The following is a 24,589-nucleotide window of genomic DNA, read 5'->3' as shown; positions in this document are numbered from 1 at the left end:
ACACTTCCTGTGGCCCGGAACCATGGAGTGAAGAGAACGAGGAGGCAGCACTGGGAAGTACAAAGCAATACGTAGTAGGATATAATGCAGCTAACCAGGCATAAGCGCTGACCCTACTACCAGCAAGGCAGACACGGTGCCCCTCTGATAAGTGGGAAAGCTTTCTTTCCCAGCTCTTCGACAATCCTTTGCCTAAGGCATCAACATACTCTTCAGTGACAGAATTCTATCCCTATCCATAATAAGGACAAAAACTGCGTATGTGCGTGTGCTGACTGGTAAGGAAGCCGAGAGCAGTTTGTACCCTCAACTCTCTTTTCCAGGAAATGCATCTGTACTATTAAGCACTCTTGATGAAAAGCCTGTAATATATTATACCTTCCAAGACAAAACCTGTTAGCACCCCCTGGGCAGGAAGGGTCCAGAGATTCTGGGGAGCCACAGCCATAGAGTCAAATTTTGGTCACCCAGTGAAGTGGGCTCTTCACATCTGATTAAACCACATGGACCTTGACTTTGACCACCTTTCACTATTTTGCCCCAAACCCATGACTGATCATCTACTAACTTCAACCACCACAGCAGTAACACATCACACTTTGATTCACAAATATTGTGGGAAAAAAGTATATAGCAACAATCATACAGGTTTTTATTTAATAACTAGATTGTTCAAATTTTTACAGGAGAAGTCTCACATATCCTTTTTAGCCTATCATCTAAAGATTGAACTGGTGCCATTGACTTGCTCAGATAATTGTTCAGCCCTTCCTTGTGGTCCCTTGCAGATGGTCCACATCTGGTTTCATAAGATGAGAGAGGAAAGGATGAGTTAAGCCCAAGAGAGTCAAAACTGGCATTACAAAGCCATTAACTTGAATAACCCAGCTCTGATTTCAGTTTTTCAAACAGTCCTACATTCCTAAAGACATCCTAAAGCTGTGAGTATTATACGAGTCTTCTGTTCCTTTTATGCATCCAGAATGTACATAATACTTGCATTCTCATGCCTTTTCATGCACAGGCCTTTCATGCAGTCCACCTGTATTTTCTCATTTTCATTGCTGCATAACCCCTTTGTGGATATGCAGCAGTCTTCTACAGATATGGAAAAACAAGTTACTTCATCTCTAACATACTGCTGACCTGCTTATCAACACATGCTTCTGACAGTGAAATCATGGAGGCACAGAAAATCAGCATGAAGAGTAGCATATTAAGGGATGAAAAGAGAAGCATTTAGAAAAAAAACTTACACAAGAAAAGGAGACAGAAAAAGACAAGGTTAGATCTAGACATAATGTGAACAGAATGAATTTGCCCACAGGGCATCCAAGGATGCAAGCAGTAGGTGGTCTTTAAAGCTCTCGTCTTCATTCCCAACAAACTAAAGGTGGCAGCTGGAGAGTGCAGAAAGCCTACGGATAACCACACCACTGTTAACTTCGCTGTTAGCGTGTCCCACCACCACAGTCTGGAATTCAGCTTGTGGATGTACTGGCTACTTGCCACTGAACAACATGTCACACCTTCCTCCTCCTTGAGCTCATGGCTGCAAGATCCCATCCCTTTCATGCCTTGGTGTTCATCTGACCTGGGCCACTGATACAGCTACTTAGGGATCTAAACTGGCAGAAAATGTTTCACTTTTCATCTTTCTTCTACCTGGTAGCCTGACTTCCCAGCAGTTTAGTTCTCTGAACTGGCTCCCCAAGGATGAGAGCAGCACCAAGGGAAGGGAGGCAGCTGCCACTGTGGTGCACAGGGCTAGAGCAGAGCCAGCAGCCATCAGCCTGGCCACCAGCAGAGCCACAGCATGAAATCTCACCCTTGCTTAGCACGAGACCCTGTTTTCTAACAGTATCACATTCATTACCTTACAGAGCATCATCTGAATGAGGATACGCTACATTTTTGAGTGATCAGTCAAACCCAAACAATCAATTACATCTTTTGTCAAAACTGTTTACTCTTTCACACTGTGCTGGAGTCATTAAGAATGAACATTGAGCAGGAGTGGTTATTTATCCTTCTCCTCTTGCCCTGAAAGAGAATTAATCTTATACTTTCCATTAATGATCTCAATAAAGGCTCACTGTAAATGACAGCAGGCTGCACTGACAAATATTTAAAAACAGAAGGGCCTCTGAATGACAGAGTTTAGCAACACGCAACTGCTCCTTAAGACATGTGCCAAGTGATGCCAAACCTCTGTGGAAGGCAAGGTTAAAAATGTGCTGCCCACCACTCCAGAGCTACAGAAAACATGCAGCAATTAGCAACCACTAGGGACTTAGTCAAGCTGCGAAAGAGAAAGTGAAAGGAGAGAATTCAAAAGCAATTCTTAAAACTGCTGGCCAACCCACTTAACATTCTCTCAGCATCTACAAAGAAAATGCAATCCTCCTGTCAAAGAAAGGTAATTAATGAACGCGCTACAAGTAACCAGCCTACCAACCCACAGCCCCTCTCCAGAAGCTGGCCAGGGGCATGCCCCAGTCCACAGTGTGAGGTGGGCTACCATGTCACAGCCCTGCACATGTCAGACAAAGCCATGTACTACCCCATCAATTACTTACAGCACCCTCACAGCATAGAGCGATGCTTCAGCTGAAGGGATGAAATTTATTAAAACACATAGTCCAGGGTGGGACAAGCATGTCTTGGCCTGGCTGTGCTCCTCAACTAATCCCTCCCTCTCACTACCCTGTACCACTCTGGTGTTTCCATGCACACCAAAACTAGCAAACACACTTTGCCAGAGAAGAATAAACCAGGATGTTTCAAACGCTGCTCATGGTGCTTTTTACCACAATACCAAGAGGGAAGTGGGATTTAGGCATTCAGAGAGGCCTCTGTGCAGTGACCCTCTCAAATCCGTAGTAGACCTTAATTTGTGCTGCTCACCTATGTTTCTTGCCTTCTCTCCCCCTAAAAAAAAGAGCATCTGCTTTCACATACTTTAAGAATGTTTAAATCCCATTTTAAAACAAACGTAATTGTTATAGTTTGTCCCTTCACTTCCATTGCTCCCCTCCATGGATCTCCTTCCACCTGAGCAGAGCTTGACAGCTCCCCACAGCAGCAAGCCACGTTGGCCATCATCTCATTCACATGCACACTCAGAGCACTATAAATCTGCCCAAATATCATCCCTCCCCTGGGGCAATATTTAGTTTGGGTTTTTTTTTCTTTTGTTGTTGGTTTTTGTTTGTTTGTTTGTTTTTGTTTTTCCCAGAATATCTCCTAATTAATTCAGAGGTTCCAAATACCACCAGCTGAAACTGCAGCACAAAGCCCAGGTGCTGAAAGCAGGGGAACCTAACTGAAAGAAAAGGTTCCTAGCTTTTACTTCATTCCTTTGGTGGTTTTTTTTTTGGTTGTTTGGTTGGGTTTTTTCCTTTCATTTAACAGCCAGCAAACTGAAACCTACCGGATCCGTTATCAACACACGAATGGACAGTGAATAATCCATGAATTGAACGAATTGAAACTATCCACACAAGTCCTGATATTTTTGTTGGCCATGTCACATCACATTATACTTCTCATGTGTCACATTTGTGCCTGAGTCATGGTGTAACCTGATGGAAGAACAAAGCACAATGCAATGCAACAGGACGCACCAGTAAGGTCAAAAAACCACATGCGACTGCTGATTGACAGCCCACCACTAATTTGGATTTAGTTGATTCCTTCTAAAAGATGAGAACCAAGTTCAGAGAAGGTTAAAGTGCACATGCAGAGTTTAATAATCTATTAGCACAATAACCTGCCATATATGACTATGCAATAAGCTGAGGGAATTTGCCAGAAACACTTCACTTTGCAAAAAATATTTACAGCAATGCTTGATTCATTACACACTCTGTATACACAGAAAAGGGCAGTATTTCTCCAATGAGAAGGTTCCAAGGCATGAGCTGAGCAGTCCTAAGGTAAAAAAAACACTAAGCAGAAGCCAAATCAGAAAACTAAGGTGATGATCTTTTTAATTTCTGTTGATGAAAACTATTTGCTGTTGGGGCTGACTTCAGGCAGGCTGGGAAAGAACCTGATTTCAAAGCAACATCACGGAAACGAGGCAGCAATTTTATTCTTAAAACTTTAAAACCTGTCAAGATCAACTCACTAAATTATCTCTGTCTTTAAACACCTGCTTTCTTGATGGATAGTTTTTTATTTTATTGGATTTTGTTTATTTAATGCAGACAACAAGGCTGACCTTCATTTTAATTTAAAACCAAAGGCAACCATGAGATAGCCACAGTGCTACCACCAGGATGAGAGTCATCAGGCTCCACTCTTCTGCCAGATATACAGGTGAAGTCTTACTGCCTCAGCTGCTTAGTCATTAGCACAAAGGAGCTCTGCTGCAGCAGCATCCTCACCATCCTCCTTAAGAGCCAGCTGGGACCTCTGGGAGCCTAAGCCAGTCTCAAGGAGGAACTTTAAAAGAGCAGGTTTGTATTCCTTCCAGCACTAAGGGAGAACCTAACATTGAAGACGGTGTGATTTGTGATGATGATCTTAACCCAGCACCACTTCAGTAAATAGATTACTTACTGTCTTTTAAGGCCATTCATACTTTGCCCAAATAAGGTTTCAAGAAAGTTACAGCTGAAGTTCTTCTGGCTTGAAGTACTGCTTTTGCTGCCTAAATAAGCCCATACAGCACTTAACCAGTAAAAGAATAATGATGCCAGCAAAGTGCTCCTCATGTTATACCAGTGTGCATGCTTCAGATCGGGACAGTAAAAACAAATGAATGAAACAAAGTCTAGCAGTAAAAAAAATATATTTTAAAAAATCTCCATTTTGGTGCAGTAACAGAGGGGTCAGTATGCTCAGGTAAATACAGTAACATTGTCACACTTCTTTGTCTTACTGACATAGGTATGCAGGCAGAAGCATTTGGTAAAGACCTTTATAGGAGTCTTTAAGTTTCCTTCTCTTGCACCTATAAACTGGATGTATCCAAAGATCACTGTAGAAAACACTGGCCATGTGTAAAGCCATGTTTCAGAAAAGTCTATTTTATAGCTAATATTCCCTCCAATCCTACTATGGATGTGTCCTATGAAGCAGCACAATCCTTGTCTTATATTATGTGGACCATTGCCAACTACATTTCTCCATCTGGCAGTCCGTGGAACTGGTGCAATCCCATGGTGAGCACTTCAGAGTATCACCACTGCGATTCAAAAGCATAAGCAAAGTCATGTAATTGCCTTGCCCACCAAAGTCAATCTTGCCTTCAAGACAACTCCCATGGGAAGGACTGTTGTGCTATAGGGTCTTACAGACCAAAGAAAATCAATAGGCTGATACAGGAAATGGAAGGGGTTTAATTTTTGTGAAACAGGGCTTTTAAAATGTATTTATTGTAGCATACTTGACTGAAACCTGAAGATGTATCAAGATGACACCGGAAAAATCCTGAAAATTGCACATTTTGGCACTAGGTTTTCATACACCCTTTCCCCATCCCCAAGAATTACATAACAGGCACTTGGGCATGGAGATTAATGGCTTCCTATTCAAGCGCCCCAGCCATCAATCTAACAAATCAGTTCCAGCTCCTTCCAAACCAAAGACAGACCAAATACACCTTTTTGAAAGTAAAAACACAAAGTCAGAGCGCACAGAAGGTCCATCCACCATTAACAGAGTTATGAAATTGGGAAGCTGCTTCAATCCTAAGCAACACATTTTGCATTCGCTGATGCTGTTCTGAAACAACACAAGGACTGTGAGACTATTTTCTTACTGAGTAGCACCATACTTGGAGTAATACATTACTGGTGGGGCTCCCCTGATGATGTATTACACTAATGCATCATTAGGATGATGTTTCACACTGATGATATATTGCAGTGCAACATAATGAGAGCAATAGCTCACTGGGTGCATAATCCTGCCAGGAGCTGTGCGCTTGCAGCTCTCTGACTTCATTTGCAGTTCAGGGTGTCCAAGGCTTAGCTGGATTAGACCCTCAGATACACACAGCTTAAAAGAACAGCAGAGCCAGAAAAATGCCAACTTACAAGTGGGTGCAGTTAATTACAGGATACAATGTACAGTATGCTAATACCAAGATGCACTTTGGCATCGCATATTTACACCTGTGCAAAACATCTTCAAACTAAGAAGTTGCTGTAGGCAAGGCTGCCAAAGCTCCTTATTCTTATGCTTGCCTGCAGCAGCCATTGTAGCAGACTCTGGTTGCTTATAGCCTTGATAAAAATACTTAGCTTAATTTTTCCATGCCAGATGTCTGTTAGAAGGAGGGGGAAGGCTGGGGAAAGAGAGTGGTTGATTGTTTTTAATCAATAACTTCAGTGAAATCAGTTCTGTTCAGCTGTTTCTATGACTAACACTAAGAAAAAAAATAGGTAGTTTTGCCAACAATGAAAGGTTCTGGTGACCTTTTTTCTGACCTTTTTTTAACAAACAGAGCTATTTGATCTGTATGAAATTTTAAAAAGACCTTTGCACTATGATCAGTGTCACTGACAAGAAGGCAACATTTTAAGATTTGTGAACTCTTCACCGTGAAACCATATACCATGTTCAAAGGGAGGGCAAACTGATATATAAACGTGGAAGGAACAAGCCAGTTTGAATAATAAAATAACTTCTCCTCCAGTCTCTCACAAAATCATTAACATTTACAATTGAACCACAATTTCATTACTTATTTAGTTTTACCTTCAATACCTTTGGAGTTCTTGACTAAGTCTAAACATGCACACACACAAAACACAGAACAAGGATCTTGTATGCAATTTCCAACTTTGTGCTTTCACTCAGTTTTGAAAAATGTAACAGTATTGTAGACAACTACCTAACTTGCTCTGCATGTTCATCTTCCAGGCTCTCCTGAGTAACAGTCCTCCATGGTGGATGGACCAGACTTCCCAGGGGAACACCACCTTCTCTGGTCACACATTTAGAAAAACCTTAGTTTTTATACCTTTCTCCTGACAATTGTAATTGAGAAACCACAGGCTATCTAATTAATTGGAAAATAATATAGTCACCTCAGTTGGCTAAATGACAAGTGAATATCTGACACTTCTTTTTTGTCATGCATAGCCTTTCAGACTGCTTGACCTATAAGGCTCTGCCTTGTAAATGCTACCTCCAGCCAGGTTGGGAATACAGAGAAATGATCATATCTTTCAAATTCTGGTCTTCCAGCCAGTTCCCTGGTGTTCCCGAACCATAAAAAGGAAAAAAAACCAAAACACAACAACAACCAAACCAGACACAGTTTTAGAAGATCACCTCTGATCAGCCGCCCCAACATATACTGGGATAAATTAATTTCTAAGAAGAATATTAGGCCTACTGAGCATCATGGTGACCTAGAGAGCTGCCTGAATCCACCCACCCGGGTATCATGTTTTGTCCAACCAGGGCTGTTCCCTCCCCATTGCACAGGGAGAGAACAAGGACCTCAGCAGAGAAAAAGGGCCAGCACAACCCCCACCTTTAGCTTAAGGCATACACTGAGGGAAGCAGCTATGCTGTCCTCAAGCCTAGGGATGCTAATGAAAACTCATCTCTTAAACATGTTGCAAGGGGACAAAAAAAAAAAAAAAAAAAAAAGCCAGAATGGCTTCATGCATTTCCTCCACCAGGCACCCATAAAAGGGCCAACCATGTCCTGGCCATAAATTCTCTGGCACAGGAGCATTATACCAAAGGAAAGGAATGCCTTTCCATCTGTGTATTTCCCCTCAGGCTCTCTCTTGATAATGAAACCAGTTAAGGTCTTTGGGTTCACAACGTTATTATAGTCAGATAATATTTTGTTTGCAGCCGAGCCTGAAGAACTCCTAAGTAGCACATTACAGGCACCATACACCTGTTAAGTCATGGCGTTTCTTCTCTAAGTGGACAAATCTGTTTTAGCCATCTCCAGAGATTTTCCACTCACAGTTAATTATGAAGCACTGACTGTATTCATTTCCTGATCTTAGAGGGAAACTACCACAAACATATGCCACAGGTGAAGCCTGTTCCCTCTGTCCCTCAGAAATACCAGCAATCGTTCCAGCAGTTCCAGTTGCCTTCTTTCACCCCTTTCCCCCAGCTGTTCCAGACTTTCTGCTCTGACACAAACACTGCACAGAAAATAATAACCTACTCTTAGGCAACACAGAACATACCTCACATGGGCTGACTGAGCCTAACATTTTATAAAATAACCTATTACAAATGCAGCTCTTGAACATCAGCACAGGCAGCAAGTCCAAAGTGATTATCAACATGGACAGACCCAATTCTGGCTGTTTTGCAGTCAGGGATACTTGTGTAGAGAGCCACCCAGCACAGCAGCAGGATTTTATTGTGTGTTTCCCAACATATGGGGAGTAATTTTGCTCAAAGTGAGTAATGAACTCCAGAAGAAATTTGCCCTTTGTTTGATTCGAAACTCATTGGAGCCACTTTCACCCTATGATACATATCCTAGTACACAATTTTGATCCAAAGTATCATTGTGTCTTGTACGGTACAAGATATTCTGAAATCAGGTCAGGCAAGATAAGCATTCTGGGGAAGAAGATAAGGGAAAAATAGTCCATCCTAAGAAAAAGTGATACTTTGTTGTGACAGCCACCTTTTTTCATGCTCCTCCTAGCAGGCTGATGTCTGACCCTGGGCACAGATCCTTGGAAACAAGTCTCCCTGACCTCAGAGACATACCTTAGGTCAATGGTTCCCAACTTTCCGGACCAATAGACAATTGACAACAATCAAGATTCTTCTCAAATCATCACACACGGTTACCATCAACCTTGTGATTGGAAAGGCGATAAAGGTGACATGACTCAGCAGCATGGCTCTAATGCCTTCTCCTTTACTCCTGAGGGATGAACAGTGCTCCAAGGACACAGGAAGAGAGACCCCCTCTCATCTGGTGTCATCTCTGAGAAACTTAGAAATTGAATCCTCTCACTGGCTCCCACATTTTCACAAGTTGTTTTAAATCAAATCCCAGAAATCAGCCGTCTCCTATGTCACAGTCCAGCCATGAGTCCCCTCATGGACCATGCTCTCTCCATTTTTCTTGGCTGCCAAGAAAACCAGCCTAACCTTCCTAAAAACACTTCTGCATCCCTTCCACCCCAAAGACAATATCTCACTGAAAATTCCACCCTTCTACTTTGAGGATAAACACAAAGCAATTCATCCGGTACAGAAAGAAAAGTATCTTTTGTCATTATACATATGTTAGTGTGCCTTCTTATTGGATCATAGAATCATAGAATCATAGAATCCTAGGGGTTGGAAGGGACCTCGAAAGATCATCTAGTCCAACCCCCCTGCCAGAGCAGGGTCACCTAGAGTACATCACACAGGAAGGCATCCAGGCGGGTTTTGAACGTCTCCAGAGAAGGAGACTCCACAACCTCTCTGGGCAGCCTGTTCCAGTGCTCTGTCACTCTTACAGTAAAAAAATTTTTCCTGATATTCATCTTAAACCTCCTATGCTCCAACTTGTATCCATTACCCCTTGTCCTATCACTGGTCTTCACTGAAAAAAGCTTAACTCCATCGTCTTGACACTCACCCTTTACATATTTGTAAACATTGATGAGGTCCCCCCTCAGTCTCCTTTTCTCCAAACTAAAGAGACCCAGCTCCCTCAGCCTTTCCTCATAAGGGAGATGTTCCACTCCCTTAATCATCCTTGTGGCTCTGCGCTGGACTCTTTCAAGCACTTCCCTGTCCTTCTTGAACTGAGGGGCCCAGAACTGGACACAATATTCCAGATGTGGCCTCACCAATGCAGAATAGAGGGGGAGGAGAACCTCTCTTGACCTACTAACCACACCCTTTCTAATACACCCCAGGATGCCATTGGCCTTCTTAGCCACAAGGGCACACTGCTGACTCATGGTCATCCTCCTGTCTACCATGACCCCCAGGTCCCTTTCACCTACACTGCTCTCCAGCAAGTCAGCCCCCAACCTGTACTGGTGCATGGCGTTTTTCTTCCCCAAATGCAAAACTCTACACTTGCTCTTGTTAAACTTCATCAGGTTTTTCCCCGCCCACGTCTCCAGCCTGTCTAAGTCTCTCTGAATGGCAGCACAGCCTTCTGGTGTGTCAGCCACTCCTCCCAGCTTGGTGTCATCAGCAAACTTGCTGAGGGTACATTCTGTGCCCTCATCCAGGTCGTTGATGAAGATATTGAACAACACCGGTCCCAGTACCGACCCCTGAGGGACTCCACTAGTCACAGGCCTCCAACTAGATTCTGCCCCATTGACTACAACTCTCTGACTTCTTCCTTTCAACCAGTTCTTGATCCACCTCACTGCCTGATCATCAAACCCATACTTGATCAACTTATCTACAAGGATGCTGTGGGAGACGGTGTCAAATGCTTTACTGAAATCAAGATAGACCACATCTACCGCTCTACCATCATCTGTCCACCTAGTAATTTCCTCATAGAAGGCTATGAGGTTAGTCAAACATGACTTACCCTTGGTAAAACCATGTTGACTGCTCTTGATGACCCCCATCTCCTTGATATGTCTAGAGATAGTGCCAAGGACAAGTTGTTCCATTACCTTTCCAGGGATGGAGGTGAGGCTGACCGGTCTATAGTTACCCGGGTCCTCCTTCTTGCCCTTCTTGTAGACTGGAGTGACGTTTGCTATCCTCCAGTCCTCAGGCACCTCTCCAGTTACCCATGACTTACCGAAGATGATGGAGAGTGGACTAGCAATGACCTCCGCCAGCTCCCTCAGCACCCTTGGATGCATTTCATCCGGACCCATCGATTTATGGATGTCCAGATTATGCAACTGATCCCTAACCCAATCCTCATCTACTATGTCCTCACCTATCTTGACTACTTCTGGGGTTATATGAATCTGGGGCTCATGGGAAAAGCCTGCAGGAGTAAAGACAGAGGCAAAGAAGGCATTCAGCACCTCTGCCTTCTTCATATCCTCTGTCACCAGGGCACCCACCTCATTCAGCAGTGGGCCTATATTGCCTCTGGTATTAGCTTTGTTGGCTATGTATTTGAAAAAGCCCTTTCTACTGTCCTTAACCCGACTTGCAAGGTTAAGTTCCAAGGAGGCCTTAGCTTTCCTAGTTGCCTCCCTACATTCCCTGACAACATTCCTATATTCCTCCCAAGTGACCAGTCCCTCCTTCCATGATCTATAGATTTTCCTCTTCCACTTGAGTTTCCCCAGCAGTTCCTTTTTTAACCACGCTGGTCTCCTAGCTCCCTTACTAGATTTTCTACCCATTGGGACACACTGATGCTGTGCTTGCAAGAAGTGGTCCTTGAATATTGTCCAGCTATCTTGAGCCCCTTTACCTTCTAGCACTCTGTCCCATGGGACTTCCCTTAACAATTGGTTGAGGAGGCCGAAGTTTGCTCTGTAGAAGTCCAGGGTTCTGGTCCTGCTGGAAATTCTGTTCCTCCCACACAGGATCCTGAACTCCACCATCTCATGGTCGCTGCAGCCAAGGTTGCCATTGACCACCACTGCTTCAATAAGGCCCTCCTTGTTGGTGAGCACAAGATCCAGCAGCGCTCCTCTTCTAGTCGGCTCATCCACCATTTGCATTAAGAAGTTGTCCTCAATGCATTGGAGGAAAAAAAAAGGATAAAAGCACAGAAGCACACATTCACAACAAATATCAATCACATAAAACCAGACACAAGCAGACAAGCTGTAGAGACAAGAAGTAAAGAAAAAGAGTAAAGGAAAAGCTTTTGGGCGATGGAGCAGGTGGAGTGGGGTGGGGGGACTTCAACTTGAAGCTACAGGTAAGGAAAGGGACTTCAGGTCCTGAATTCCTTTTGTGGTTGTACATTACTGAATAGCCCTTTGCCCACCTTAAACAACAGGTCTGACCCCAAAACTACATTCTTCCTCCAAACAGAAGATGCCTGCTAAACCCCAAAATGTGCTCAGGGCATCCAATGGAAAGCAGAAGCATTAACTCCAGAGAGCCCTTGCAGCCATAGGACCTACCTCAGGAGAGCAATTTTAACAACTTTGCTTAGACCTTCCAAAACCCTTTTTTCCCCAAAAAAGACCAAGTTTACCAAACAGGAACACACTGTTTGAAACCCACCAGCACACACACAGAGTGCTTCCCAACAGTGACAAAGATTTGGCAGAAACCCCATTTGAACTGTCTGCATTAATGACTTCCCATATACCTGCACTAGTGGTGGACTGTCTCATTTAGGCTTTCTCTTGGTTGTGGAATGCTCCAGCTTTGTCTTGGATGACAAGGTAAAAATTCTTAAGTTATTGAAAAAAAGTGAAATGGGGATTATTTCCAGTATAATACTTTGGTAATTTTGGAGTTGAATAAAACTGAGCATTTTTTTGTGACTTGTGCTATGTGTTTTAGTTCACATTCCCAAATAATGTACAGCAATGATTCACATTTTTTACTACAATACAATTACCTATTCTTAAAAATTCAACAATATTGCAATGTTTTCATCAAGTTCGTGTGAGTAACTACATATTAAAATGGCAAACATCCCTTTCAATAACATCCTGGCAGAGTTTGCTTCTTCTGCAAGTAATAAAAGTGGAGGAGAGCAAACTGTGCTCCAAGATGTTTGGCTGCAGCACCATGAGGCAGCTGATGCGTTCCAAATGTCTGTCAGGCCTCTTTGCAAAACCAGCCACCGCTAATCAATAGTGAAATCTTTTTCGATGTGGCTTAACTGTATTTCTGGTTTTGTTAAACAGAAGAAAATTGTTAATTAGTTGGACTCTGCCAGACCACGTAGGTAGGGGAAACATACTGTCAACCTGACCAGTTCAGTTAAGACCTGAGACGACGGAGTTCAATTGCAGTTCAATTATGATAATTGATCACTGACCGTGCACGCAGGTTTTGTGAAATAAGCTGCAGCATCTTAATGTTGGTCTTCACAAGAAGCATGTCAGTATCCACCAGCTGTCTTGTTTCTAAGTGTCCAGCCATGTTTTTAGAAGCCCCAAACTCAGCTTTGCATTTCTAGGATGTCTGCCTTTCTCTGCCTCCACAGCTTGGCCCAGAAGTCACATCCTTTTCTCTTACTCTTCATATGTCTTCCTTTCCTTGATTCCCAGCTATTTGAAACAGAGATTGTATCTCCCTCTTTGTTTGGAAACTCTATAGCAGTTTGTGTGTTGCAGCAGGATAATAAATAAAGAGTAATAAAAATGTTAGGAAAGTCCTTAGAAAAGTCCATGTTATTTTTACAATTACTCATGCTGCTGCTATTTAAGAAACAATGCCAGGAAGATCTAGGACTTACAACTATTTTTGTAGGAGTATGCCATTGAAACGATGATGTTACCGACGGCAAAGTGTTTTGCAAGGTGTACGGCTTCTCCTGCTGCTTTTTCGAGTACTTCTAACAGATGTTCAATTTCAAGTGGTCTGCAGATACCACTAGGCTGATGGTTCTGCAGGAATCGGAGCAGCAGATGTGCCCCGCATTCTGTTTTGCTATTCCCTTTATGAATTGATATGTCACCCCGTGGGTTTATAGCTAGTTAATTTTATAATGACATCACCATTTCTATACTTATAATGATTCTCACAGGATTTAATTTCTCAAATAACTCTTGATCCTGGAATTGCAATGCGAAAGCCATATATAATAAACATATTTATTTACATAATACAGTTCTATTTCCCATGAAATGCCTTCACTGATAGTTTTTAGGTAATACTGGAATGCAGGTGAATTCTTCCAAAGTCTGTAACTTTACAACAGGGCCTCATTTCAGGGCTCTAGACTTTAACGTCTGTGCATCTCTCTACAGGATCATTACCCTCAAACAAGTATCGCTCAGTGGCTGAAAAAATGAGGATAAGAAGGGAAGAAGGAAAGAAATAATGGGGATTTCCACTGGCTTTGTTGTAGCCCTCAGGTATCCCCTCCAACAGATGCTGTGATCCACAGAGGTGTAACTTTACTACTTGCATGGTACCCAAATAAAACCATAATGCACAGGAAATTGTGCTGCATTTTCCACTGACTGTGACCTGACTGTGACAGGACAGCGCTCCGGCTTTTGGCCTGGACACTTTCAATCTTAAAAGGGAGCCAAGTTTTTTTTGCCCTCAAATACAGTTGCAGAGATTGTCAGAGCCCAGAGTTTTTGCAAGCCCTTTCAGGGAACATCTGGTAAAAGCTGCTGTCTGTGCAGAGCAGGCAGCTCTTCTCCCCTTCAGTATTCTTCCTTTTTGTTTTTAAATACAGGCAGGAAAAGGTGATGCTATTAGAGCTATATTTACAGGACTTGAAATTTCCTTCAAGAAAACCTAATATTTAGGGAATTAAAAATTGACTGGGAAAAATCTTACAGGTTGTAGAAGGTTCTAGTTAGGTATGTTATGCTATGAAGTTTTGATTAATACCTGGAAACTTAAGACGTGAAAACTGGGTAAGCATAGATTTTTCTACCCATTCCCACATTTCTGCAAATATCAAAGCACATCTCAGTAAAAGCCAGCTTTTGAAAAGTGTCTAAGTTTTAAATTTACAGAATGAATGCTGTCTGCTCCTATACGCCCTTACTGACCTGGCTGAAAGGTCAAGGCTTTACTTTCTAAGAAGCAACAAGGTAATTTTTGCACGTCTACAGAAGAGGATGATCTCCAGTTGTGACCACAGGCAGAGCCTTCACAGCCCTCACAGGAGTTGTGTGCCTGTGCCACCATCCCTAGAAAGCTAAAAGGATGAGGAAAATATTTTGGTGAGTTTTCCACACCATTTCCCCCCCACGCCCCAAATGTTCTATGTTTATTTCTTGCAGTTCAAATGTCTTTTAAAAAGCGGGTATGAGCCTTGGTGCAAATCTCAGATATAAGCATATGAAACTCAGGAAAGCTAATTCTGAGGTTAAATCAAATTTGACTGGCCTTCAGCACTGAAAAGTAGCAAAGACCAAGCTGCACCTGAAGGTCCACATCTATTGCTTGCATACATTAGCTGACTTCCATCTAAATTTAAGCTATAAGCAAGCATGTGTAGCAGCAGACAGCACACAGAGCCCATTAACATCTCAGACTACTCTGAAAGCAGAAGCATACTCCCCAGAGATGTGGCACACCACAAGCCCTCCAAATGCACCTCTATGCTCTGATCTGGGCTCCCAAGAAATGCTGAACCAAAGTCTTCCATTGCCTGATTTCAGCATTTCTCCCCCAAAAGCTCCCAGCCAGGACTTTCAGCCCCTCTCTCAAATGCCTTGAGCTATGGGATGAAAATCATGCTCAATTTTTTTGCTCCTCTAGCATAACTACACTACTTACACTGGTGAAGCTTGTTTCTGCAGATAGCTGGACTTCCCTGGGAGCTTTCCTAAGCAGAAGAACCACCATCAATCTGCAGGTCTAAGCTAAGGCACATTGTCTTAGTCCAGCCTTCTTCAGCACAGAGGCATGGCCACACAAAGACTTCCAGTGCATCTCCAACACTTCCCCTCCTTCTAAACATGAATTCCCCACCAAAACACACACGCTGCTGCCCACACATTTCCCCTTATGGAGACTATGAAGGAATGAACACACACATATGGCAGATGTTGGCCACATCATTCAGTGCACAGCTTCTTATGCTCAGATATTTCGGTCAGGACCTCAGCAGCCTAACCCAGATCACAGAATCATGGAATGGTTTGGGTTAGAAGGGACCTTAAAGATCATCTAGTTTCAACACCCCTGACACAGGCAGGGACACCTCTCACTAGACCAGGTTGCTCAAAGCCCCATCCAACCCTGAACACTTGCAAGGATGGGGCATCCACAACTTCCCACTACATACAGATGAGACCCACTATATTTAGGGTAGGACTACTTTCTAAAAATGCATTATCTAGACAAAACAGTTGAGTATCTTAGGGATGCAGGTTCTGGTTTTCCGAATATTTCTGATATTTACTCTGACATTTCCTCTGAGTACTCATGGTGTTTTGAAAGGAAAGGAGTTTTCTGTTGCTTAAGGCCAGTCCTTCCTGTTTGTTAGTTTGTCCCAAACCTAAGTTTGCATGTGAATAAAACTGTTGCTTTAAGTCTCATTTCAAACATGTGGTAAAGGAGAATCTAATTTTATGAGATATAGTTACTTTTGTAGAGGGTGAGTTTGCCCTGGGGAGTTTTCTCTGACTAGATTTATTACAAGTTTTTTGAACCAGATAATTTTGTTGGATAGCACATCTGGCAGCATCATAAAATCTTGACGTCCCAAGCTATTACACAGGAATTACTTTTGTAAATCATTTATGAATATTACTGATGTAGGCCTATTCTGGGCGGTCAGAAAGGAAACGGAGTGCTGAAGGACAAAGGAGGGGAAAAAGGATTCCCTGCCCTTTCGGGGCTCATCAGCTAGGGTGGGTATTTATCATTAGAAATTGGAAACATGCTGTCATTGACACAGCTAAAAGTCCACGTAACACAACTTCTTCCCCATATTCCCTAAGTAGTCAGAAGGGGAAGAAATTCCTGCTGAGGAAAACCATAAATTGACCTCTCCTGGTGAAAATCTGCCCTATTGAAATCTTGAATAAAACTTCCCAATTAAATGCTGCATATTGCGAAAAACACAGTAAACACAAACTAACAACCCAAAAAGAGTAAAGTAGGACAGTTTTACCAAAACCGCCAGAAGGTAAAACAGAAAGCACATTTTAGGTATTAAAAAAAAAAAAAGATATTTACAAAAACCCCGGGGTGACGTGCCTCTTAAACATGGCAACATGACTAAATGGAGACTCCCTATGTAATTAAAATAACATGATTAGTTTTTCTTACAACTGTAGCTGCTAAACATATGCCTTCAGATGGAATTCTGGCAAAACAAAAACTTATGTTCACTTTTAATACCATGAGCTATCACACGATTAATGATTTCAGGAGATCATACCTACCAATTTGGATTGGAAACACACCAGACCTTGAGAAAATCTAGGGTACTGCTACCCTGCCAAACCCAAAGCCTGGCAATATATTCTGTTAGTGAGAAACTTCGTACTTCATTTGCAACGGGTGAATCGGCACCAACCATGTCATCAGTAGGTGGGACTGGTGACAGAGGGGCCACCTGGTAGGACCCAGCAGCAGGGGACTGCAATCAGCCCTTCGCTCTTCATTCCTGACGTCTCCCATGTGGGGAGCTACTGAGTGTTATTTTTGTTGCACCGGAGCAAAGGAAAAGGTCATTTGCAATACTCCACAGCAAGATATTTCCAGCCTTGGGTAAGAAGGCATTTTGAGGGGTAATTTCCTTGCTTTGGGGCCCATAGGGAGGGAAGGAGCAATTCTCTAGCAGCTCCTATGAGGCTTCCAAAGGCCAGACTCCTCCAGCCCACAGCAGGTCTACGAGGGGTGCACAGAGCCATCAGGGAGCACGTGCCAGTATTACACCATGTGCTCCTCCTGCCAGAGCAGATGATTTCTAAATTCAGCTTCCTCCCAGGAAGCAAATTCCTGTCTATACACACCCAGAATGGATTTCTTGCAGATGAGCACCGTGCCCGCTGAAATCTGAAGCGGAGTGCACCTGCAGGGTGCTGAGGATTCACCTGGGCAGGGCAGAGCTGTGGCAAGAGCCACTGGCTGCGCTGAGTTGAGAGGTGCTTGCCGCTGTCTCAGAGAGTGGCGGGAATGGTAAAGAAGCGCTAATACAGCTGGAGAAAGTTTAAATTTTTGATAGTTTCAGATTATCTAGAATTGGAAAGTTACAATGTAAGTCAGTTTTATTAATCGAACCATCGATGCTTTCAGGCTGCACAAAAAACCCAACCAGGAAAAAACCCACAACATAAACAAACGGGAGAGCTGGAAACAAACGGTGGTTTCCAGGGTCATGAACGGTATCTGCAGGGTATCATCCTGACATAGCTCCTCAGACCTGCCAGCATAAGGCAACACTGGCTGCAGCTAAGAAACTGGATATTCATATTCTGTTCATCCTCCTCTTTCTGAATGCAAACACATGTTCTGTCTTTTCAATAAAGATGTGCAACACATGCACTGAATAGGTACAGAAGTCTTAAAAGTCATCTGTAAATTGCAGATACATGTAAATGACTACGTAGCAAGGCTTCCTACAGAGACACAACAGGAAAAAAAAGGAAGACAGCCACAATAAAATTAGAAAGCATGAAAAATCTCAACAACAGAATCAAGAAAGGCTGCTTCATATATTTTTTCCTAATTCAATACAACTACTATAATATTATTGTAGAAAATTCCAGAGTGCCAAAGAGTGCTGAGGGGTTTTTTTTTCAGTCCATTACAGACAGCACTTGCCTCAGTAAATATGCTGAGGGAAGAAAATTCATCAGGTATTAACCATACTCCAACCTCCAACAGAAATATTCCCCATTTTGTGAAGTGAGATGTGGGAGTCCTTGACCTTCTAAGTAATTAAAGGAAACAGAGACATTCTTGTTTTTATTAGAGAGACACTAAACTATTTGAAAATAATTTGAATAGCTGAAGAATTAGTGTATTTGCCTGTTCATGAGTAGTGCAGATAGTTTACAGTTCTCTTGGGGGCAACACATCGTAATGAATATCTGCTATTCATATTTAATGTAATCTGCCAAAGAGTGCTTTTGGGAGGACTTTCTGTGTCAATATAATGATTAACAACAGAACTGGAAAAGTAAATGAATTCCTGCAATGGGTGGGGCTGGCAAAAAAAAAAAAAAAACACAACACTGTTACTGCTACACCAGTAACACTGCATTTGACTGTACTCTTTTTAATGATACCAGTGGAAAATCCATTTCCCAGGGAAAAAAAAAAAAAAAAGGCAAGCAATCTTAGAGTTAAAGCAGTAAATAACCAGCAGTAATGGAAGAAAAAACAATTCCACCAAAAAACAACACTTAAAACAACAATCTGCCTGGCCTGAGGATGTCTGAAAAGCCCAAGATACAATAATGCTGACAACTAAATATAATTAGTATTTGTCTAGCACTATCCAGAAGTCTTAGTTTGTTCCTGGTCGACCTCTTCCAGTTCCTCACTTGATCTTATTTTCCATACATTTACTCATACCTAAAACATTTACATAAAACAGACTGTAAGGTCCTTTACCCTTTGCAATGCACTTTTTAAACTCCCCAGACAGAAAAGTATGGAAAACCTTGGCTGAAAAATGACCTTAGTACAGATTTTTCTCCCCGAAATCAAACAGGCCTCTAAATAACACATTGAGATTTTTTTATTATTATTATTTTTCAAAAACTATCTGGATGCAGCAATCTTACTAAACTTATATAAACTCCAGGACATTCTTTTATCAGGATCACTGCTCTCCCCTGCCCCCTTAACCAAGCTACTCCTACTTCTTCAACTTTGCAACAAATAAAGGCAGAATACTGAGGATCCAGGGGCTCATGTTAGCAGCCTAAGGACCAACATATGGCGTGGGCCTAGATGTAGAATATGGGATTGCTCCCATCAAACGCCATGGGCTACATGCACCACCCCATTCAAGCAGGATGCCCGAAGCAGGGTGCTCAACCCATGCAGAAAAGGTAAAATTGCCAACCAAAGTGTTTTATTATTTAGTGGCTCCCACAGTGACTACAATCTAGACCCTATTTTACTCCAGGATATACTCATGGATTACTCTGATCACAGCATTAGCTCAGATTCAGTTTTTTCCTCTCCTTGCCACAGTCTCCACAACTGTCTTTGTTATGTATTGGACTTCACCCATGTTAAACTCATTCTGCAAAACTTATTTTGATGAAGTAACATTAGAGAAACCAGTCTTACAAAGATGCTCTACCAATGGGCTTCACCTTCCCTGGGCTCAGATTTGCTTGTGAAACTACAACATCACTTGTGGTTCCATCAGCCCTAACATAAAGACAATACTTTTCCCATCAGTCTTCAATTCAGTGGATATATTACAATGATTGTGTGGCTTTAGCATACCTTCTTTTCAAATTTCAAGTGGTGCTTCACTTGGTTAGGGTTTTTTTGTAATTTGTTTTTTTGGTTTGTTGCGATTTTTTTTAAACTAGTTTTTATAATTTATCTTTTTCTAGAAATTGTAAGTTGCAGTTAAATCTACAACAGATGCTTTATAAAGAAGGTAAACTCTCCTTGAGCTGGTATCCTCACATTGTGACAGTTGCCTTATGGATCTCTGGCAACAGCATTAACCAGTGTTAGGTCTCATAACAAGATGGGCCCCTTCTTCCAGGACTAATACAAAGCAATGCCACCCAGATACCAGAACTGCCTGTGTGTGCCTGCATGACCGCTACTCACCTCAATCTAAGATTCTTTTATTTTAAGAAGGTGTCATGCAACAATATTTGCCCATATGTATTTATTCCTCCCTCAAATATTTCACTAACATTTTATGATTCACAACCATGTCAGGCTCTGCAGGACTTTCGTCAAGTGTCCATTTCTCACAGCTGATCCTAGTCCAGCAGAGAGCTGAACCCCATTGGCCTGGGACAGGCTGGAACACGACCCAAAAAGCCCAGGAATGCCTCCAGTTTGGCCACATCTAAATGAGCTAAGCAGGAATCTGAAATGATCTTAGCTAATTTTTTCTTCTAAATATAGAAGCAATTCCTTCTTATTAATGCAACTGGGGAAGCCTGCACACCATCTGATCCCAGGAGCAAAGACATCTGCTCTGTGCTGTATGGAGTAATACAGTGGTAGGTAAGTCAATCTGACTTACAAAAGTAACGACCTTCTTGAACGTGGTCTCATTCAGTACTAATGCACAGCTCATGTATGCATAAAAGTGGTATTTTTTCATCTTCTGACCTCTTTATCATTGTGACCAGCTCTCTAATTATTAAGTATTTTGCACTGTGTATCTCCATATAAAAACAGAAGCCAAGTCACAGGTCATGGAGGCAACACCATTAACATCAATGAAACTAAATCACTCCATCCTGCACTCTTACTATAAGTCCCTTGAGCTCACAAAATTAGTATGTCTGAAATACTGTTGTCTGTTTAACAGGGCTGGAGATACCTACCCCAATGGCAGATTAAGAGAACCTAATACCACTTGATACAAGGTCATCTGCCATCAGGGAAAGTCTAAAACCATGACAAAACAAAATTAAACCGGACAGTAATATGAAAGCTTAAATTACTGTAACTTTGAACAAAAGCTGTTGAACTGCATTGTTTTAAAAACAGTAAAGATACCTTTATAGCATTCCTGCTATGTAAAATAATTTCTGTTGGATTTTACATGAATAGAAAGAACCTGGAAGATAAATAGTACAATAGCTTCAGGCATATAGAGAGCAGTGGTTTGGCCCAGCTTTTATTTCTTCAGGTCTATGGAAAAGAGATCAATATCCTTCTATCACCTAGTACAAGTTCTAATTATAATAGAGGCCATCAACCATACTGACCTCAGCCCATGGGTGGCTTCATTGTAAAAAATAAAATGAAAAATTACAAAAAAACCCACAATGAAAAACAAAAACCTGAAATATGACCTAAAGCTCAACTCGCTTGCTTCCAAGAGCATGTCTCCATAACTCCAGCAATATTAACCTCAGGCTCCAGAATCAGAAGTCTCCAGGTTTTGAAACGGGACAGATTGCCACCACCAAAGGTAAGAAAACAGAGTAGTACAAACCTGAAGAGTCATCCTGCAGGAGACTGAAAATAAATTCTCATTCAAGTCACCCTCCTCCCTATCTTGGCAAGTTTAGCTGATATTTTCAAGCACTATTGCCTTGAGCTGTGCACAACAGCTGCAGGTTTTCACGGTCAGTCAAGGCAAGCCAATGCTGCAAAGCACATCGACAGAAATACTGCCCTGAAAATGCTTGGACCAGAGCATAAAGACAGAAACCAAATTATTCAGTATTCACCACTTATTTGCATATCCACAGAAAGTCATGCTTAGTACTACTTTTTTCAAAGGCTGAACACTGACCCGTTTCTTAATAATTAATAATGCACATGCAATACAGTCTTAATTCCACAGGAACAATTCATGGAAAAGAAAAACTGCATATCTGATCAAATGCATTTGGTATTTACAAAGGTATGCCTTGGAAAAAGTTCCTAGTAAAGTACTAATAACACTCTGTACCTTCAACAGTTCAGTATTCTTGCAATACTGGGCAATAAATTCAGCACAGTAATTAACCAGGATAATTTCTGACAATATGGGAAAGTCAAGCAGTTACTTTTAGACCTTCTGACTGAAAGCATTCTGGTTTTCACCTCCAATAATGATAAATACCCTGCAATAAAACAGGGCGAATAAGAGCCTGACCTGATTATACCTCTTTCCATGTGTGACTGGACGAAAACTGTCCACACAACTGGGAAAAAAACAAAACACTGCTTTACTTCAAGACTGCTCAGTCTTCAAATCTGCATATATGAGACATTAAGCAAGAACTAGTATTAGGTAGCAGAAACCCCACAACTTTACTGTTGTGAAGTTTTGTCTTCACAGTGTTTTGCTGTTCATGTTTGGAGCTCTTAACTTCGCATGTTTCTTTTCAAAGAGGTATGAGGGGCACTGCTGCAATAAGCTTCCTTTGCCTTTAGTAGAAAGTGGAGTTGTTTTGCAAATGTGCTGTTCAATCAAGACCTCTTCATACTGAACAATCACAGAAATGTATTGATACAAGCCCCTTCACAACAAACTCACCCACAAAGCTGTATGTATTGTTTTCCCTCACATGGGTGACAAATACATCAGTCACTCACTGCAGAGGCCTCCAGAGATGTATCTTCTCTGTGTGATGCTACTTAAAGAGTTTAAACCTGGGACAGCTTTGTTGGAGCCTCTTAAACATACGTAAAACTAAGACCAAGCAGAAAACGCATGTTTGTCATAAAGTGATGAAAACAAACTTGCCCAGCTAATATACTTAGCAGAGCTGAAAATACAAGCGTGCTGCATGTGGGACCCAACCATAGACTCAAGGGCTAATTCTGCAGTCACAGGCAACTCACAGCTACTAGCTGTATATTGGGCTGCTCTCCACAAGCTGCCCTGGAAGAAAGCAGTTAACAAGTAAAGAAGACAAAAGCAGTACTAATACAGCACAACTTAAAGAGAATTCTGTACTGAGGAATCATCGCTGGTCACAGATATACTGATTTAGTGAAGTTTCTTCAACACTACATCGGATTCTGAAGCTAACATGGTAATGCAGGATATGCCAAAATCCATTGCAGGTTTTATCACACCTGGTTTCCACAGCTTTGGTATGTCATCTAGCTGTCTGTTTATTTTTATAAAAACAAGATTAAGTGAAAATGATATTTGAAAACAAATGCATGCTCTTTGCCCAAGGAAAATACGTCACGGATGCATGACTGCAATTACTCTTAAAATAATTTCAGAACAAACGTGATCAGTCTTTGTTAAGAGGAGAATTGGTCAATAAAAGCTATTAATACCAAGCACTTACTTGCAGGTGATGGGGTGCTGCATCCACTAGTTGGTGGGTGAGTCTGGAGTCCATGGAGGGAAGGTAGAGACAGCCCACCAATAACTGGTGGAAAAAGCAATGGATATGGTGCTGTTGGATAGTGAGTCATATGTCCATTCACAGCTGGTACGGGACATGTGCGGCTGCTGGTTGTCATGTTAACACTTCACAGTGTATAAATACTATGTTGCATCACTCCAGGCCAGCAAACAGATACCTGTACTTGTGAATGAAGAGGGCTCTCAAACCTGCAGGTATGGCTTGAGCTGGATTGTGTGATGATGAAAAGGTAATTCACTAGATCAAGTCCATCCTAGATTTCATCGCTGCTTCCTACTGTTCTCTTTTCCAGGACATTCTTGCTCTGCAGACCATGGACATAAAGTCTTCTACTACGGATATTTGGATGCAGTTCAGCTGCTGACAGATTTTCCTTCTGGGAGGACAGTTGCTCTCTACAGATGCATGCTCACACAGTCTGTGAAAAAGAGAAAATTATATATGGATTATTATATTAGTATTTTGAAATCACAAGCATAAAATAGTCTTTTACCCCTTTGCTACTTTTGTAAAGTGATTACTTATTTATCAGTGTCCTAAAAATCAGCTTGATGGTTACTTGGGATAAGTTCCATGCTATAATTTCAAAGAGTTACTTGGTGATGCACTAACCTTCACAAGTTACCTGTCTTCTCCAACACAGGCTGTTGGGGGAAGACAGTAGGAGCCACAGAACAAACTCGACCATCCAAAAGCAAGGCAGTCCAGGGCTGTCTAAAGGCTTTGTTTCCCAAGATGATATAGTATTTTTATTTGTAAGTCTTTGAAATTATAGCCTGAAACCAAAGGCAAGAAGATTTTTGGGTGGGAAAATAAAAGCAGTGGTGAAATGACTTCTCAAGGTTACAAGACAAAACTGATGCCACAGGACAGGAACTGTATCAATGCAACATTTACTGTCACTACTGCTATACAGCCCACTAGTTGTCTGTAAGAATTCAAATGAGCAAGGGAAAAAACATGAAAAAAACCCAAACACCACCTCAAATGTGTATGTTTGCCTGCCAGAGAGCAGCAGAGTGTTTCTGCTCTGAGTGGAATACCAGCAAAGG

The 24,589-nt window shown here is 41.9% G+C and overlaps 1 protein-coding gene across 2 annotated transcripts in view; it reads right to left on the bottom strand.

The window, feature by feature from the left end:
• RARB (retinoic acid receptor beta) overlaps positions 1–23,955 on the bottom strand; it is a 196,281-nt gene extending 172,326 nt beyond the window's left edge. The window contains exon 1 of one of the 2 annotated variants that reach the window (XM_051609292.1): positions 23,457–23,955. In XM_051609292.1, the coding sequence (XP_051465252.1) occupies positions 23,457–23,634 (178 nt within the window). In that variant the 5' untranslated portion in view covers positions 23,635–23,955. The remainder of the gene's footprint in view (positions 1–23,456) is intronic. The other variant, XM_051609295.1, reaches the window with a different exon arrangement.
• Between the last annotated feature and the right edge of the window lie 634 nt (positions 23,956–24,589).

The sequence above is a fragment of the Apus apus genome, chromosome 2 (assembly GCF_020740795.1).
Source record: "Apus apus isolate bApuApu2 chromosome 2, bApuApu2.pri.cur, whole genome shotgun sequence".
Taxonomy (NCBI): domain Eukaryota; kingdom Metazoa; phylum Chordata; class Aves; order Apodiformes; family Apodidae; genus Apus; species Apus apus.
Note: the sequence above shows the minus strand (reverse complement) of the source record. Positions and strands in the feature narration are given on the sequence as shown.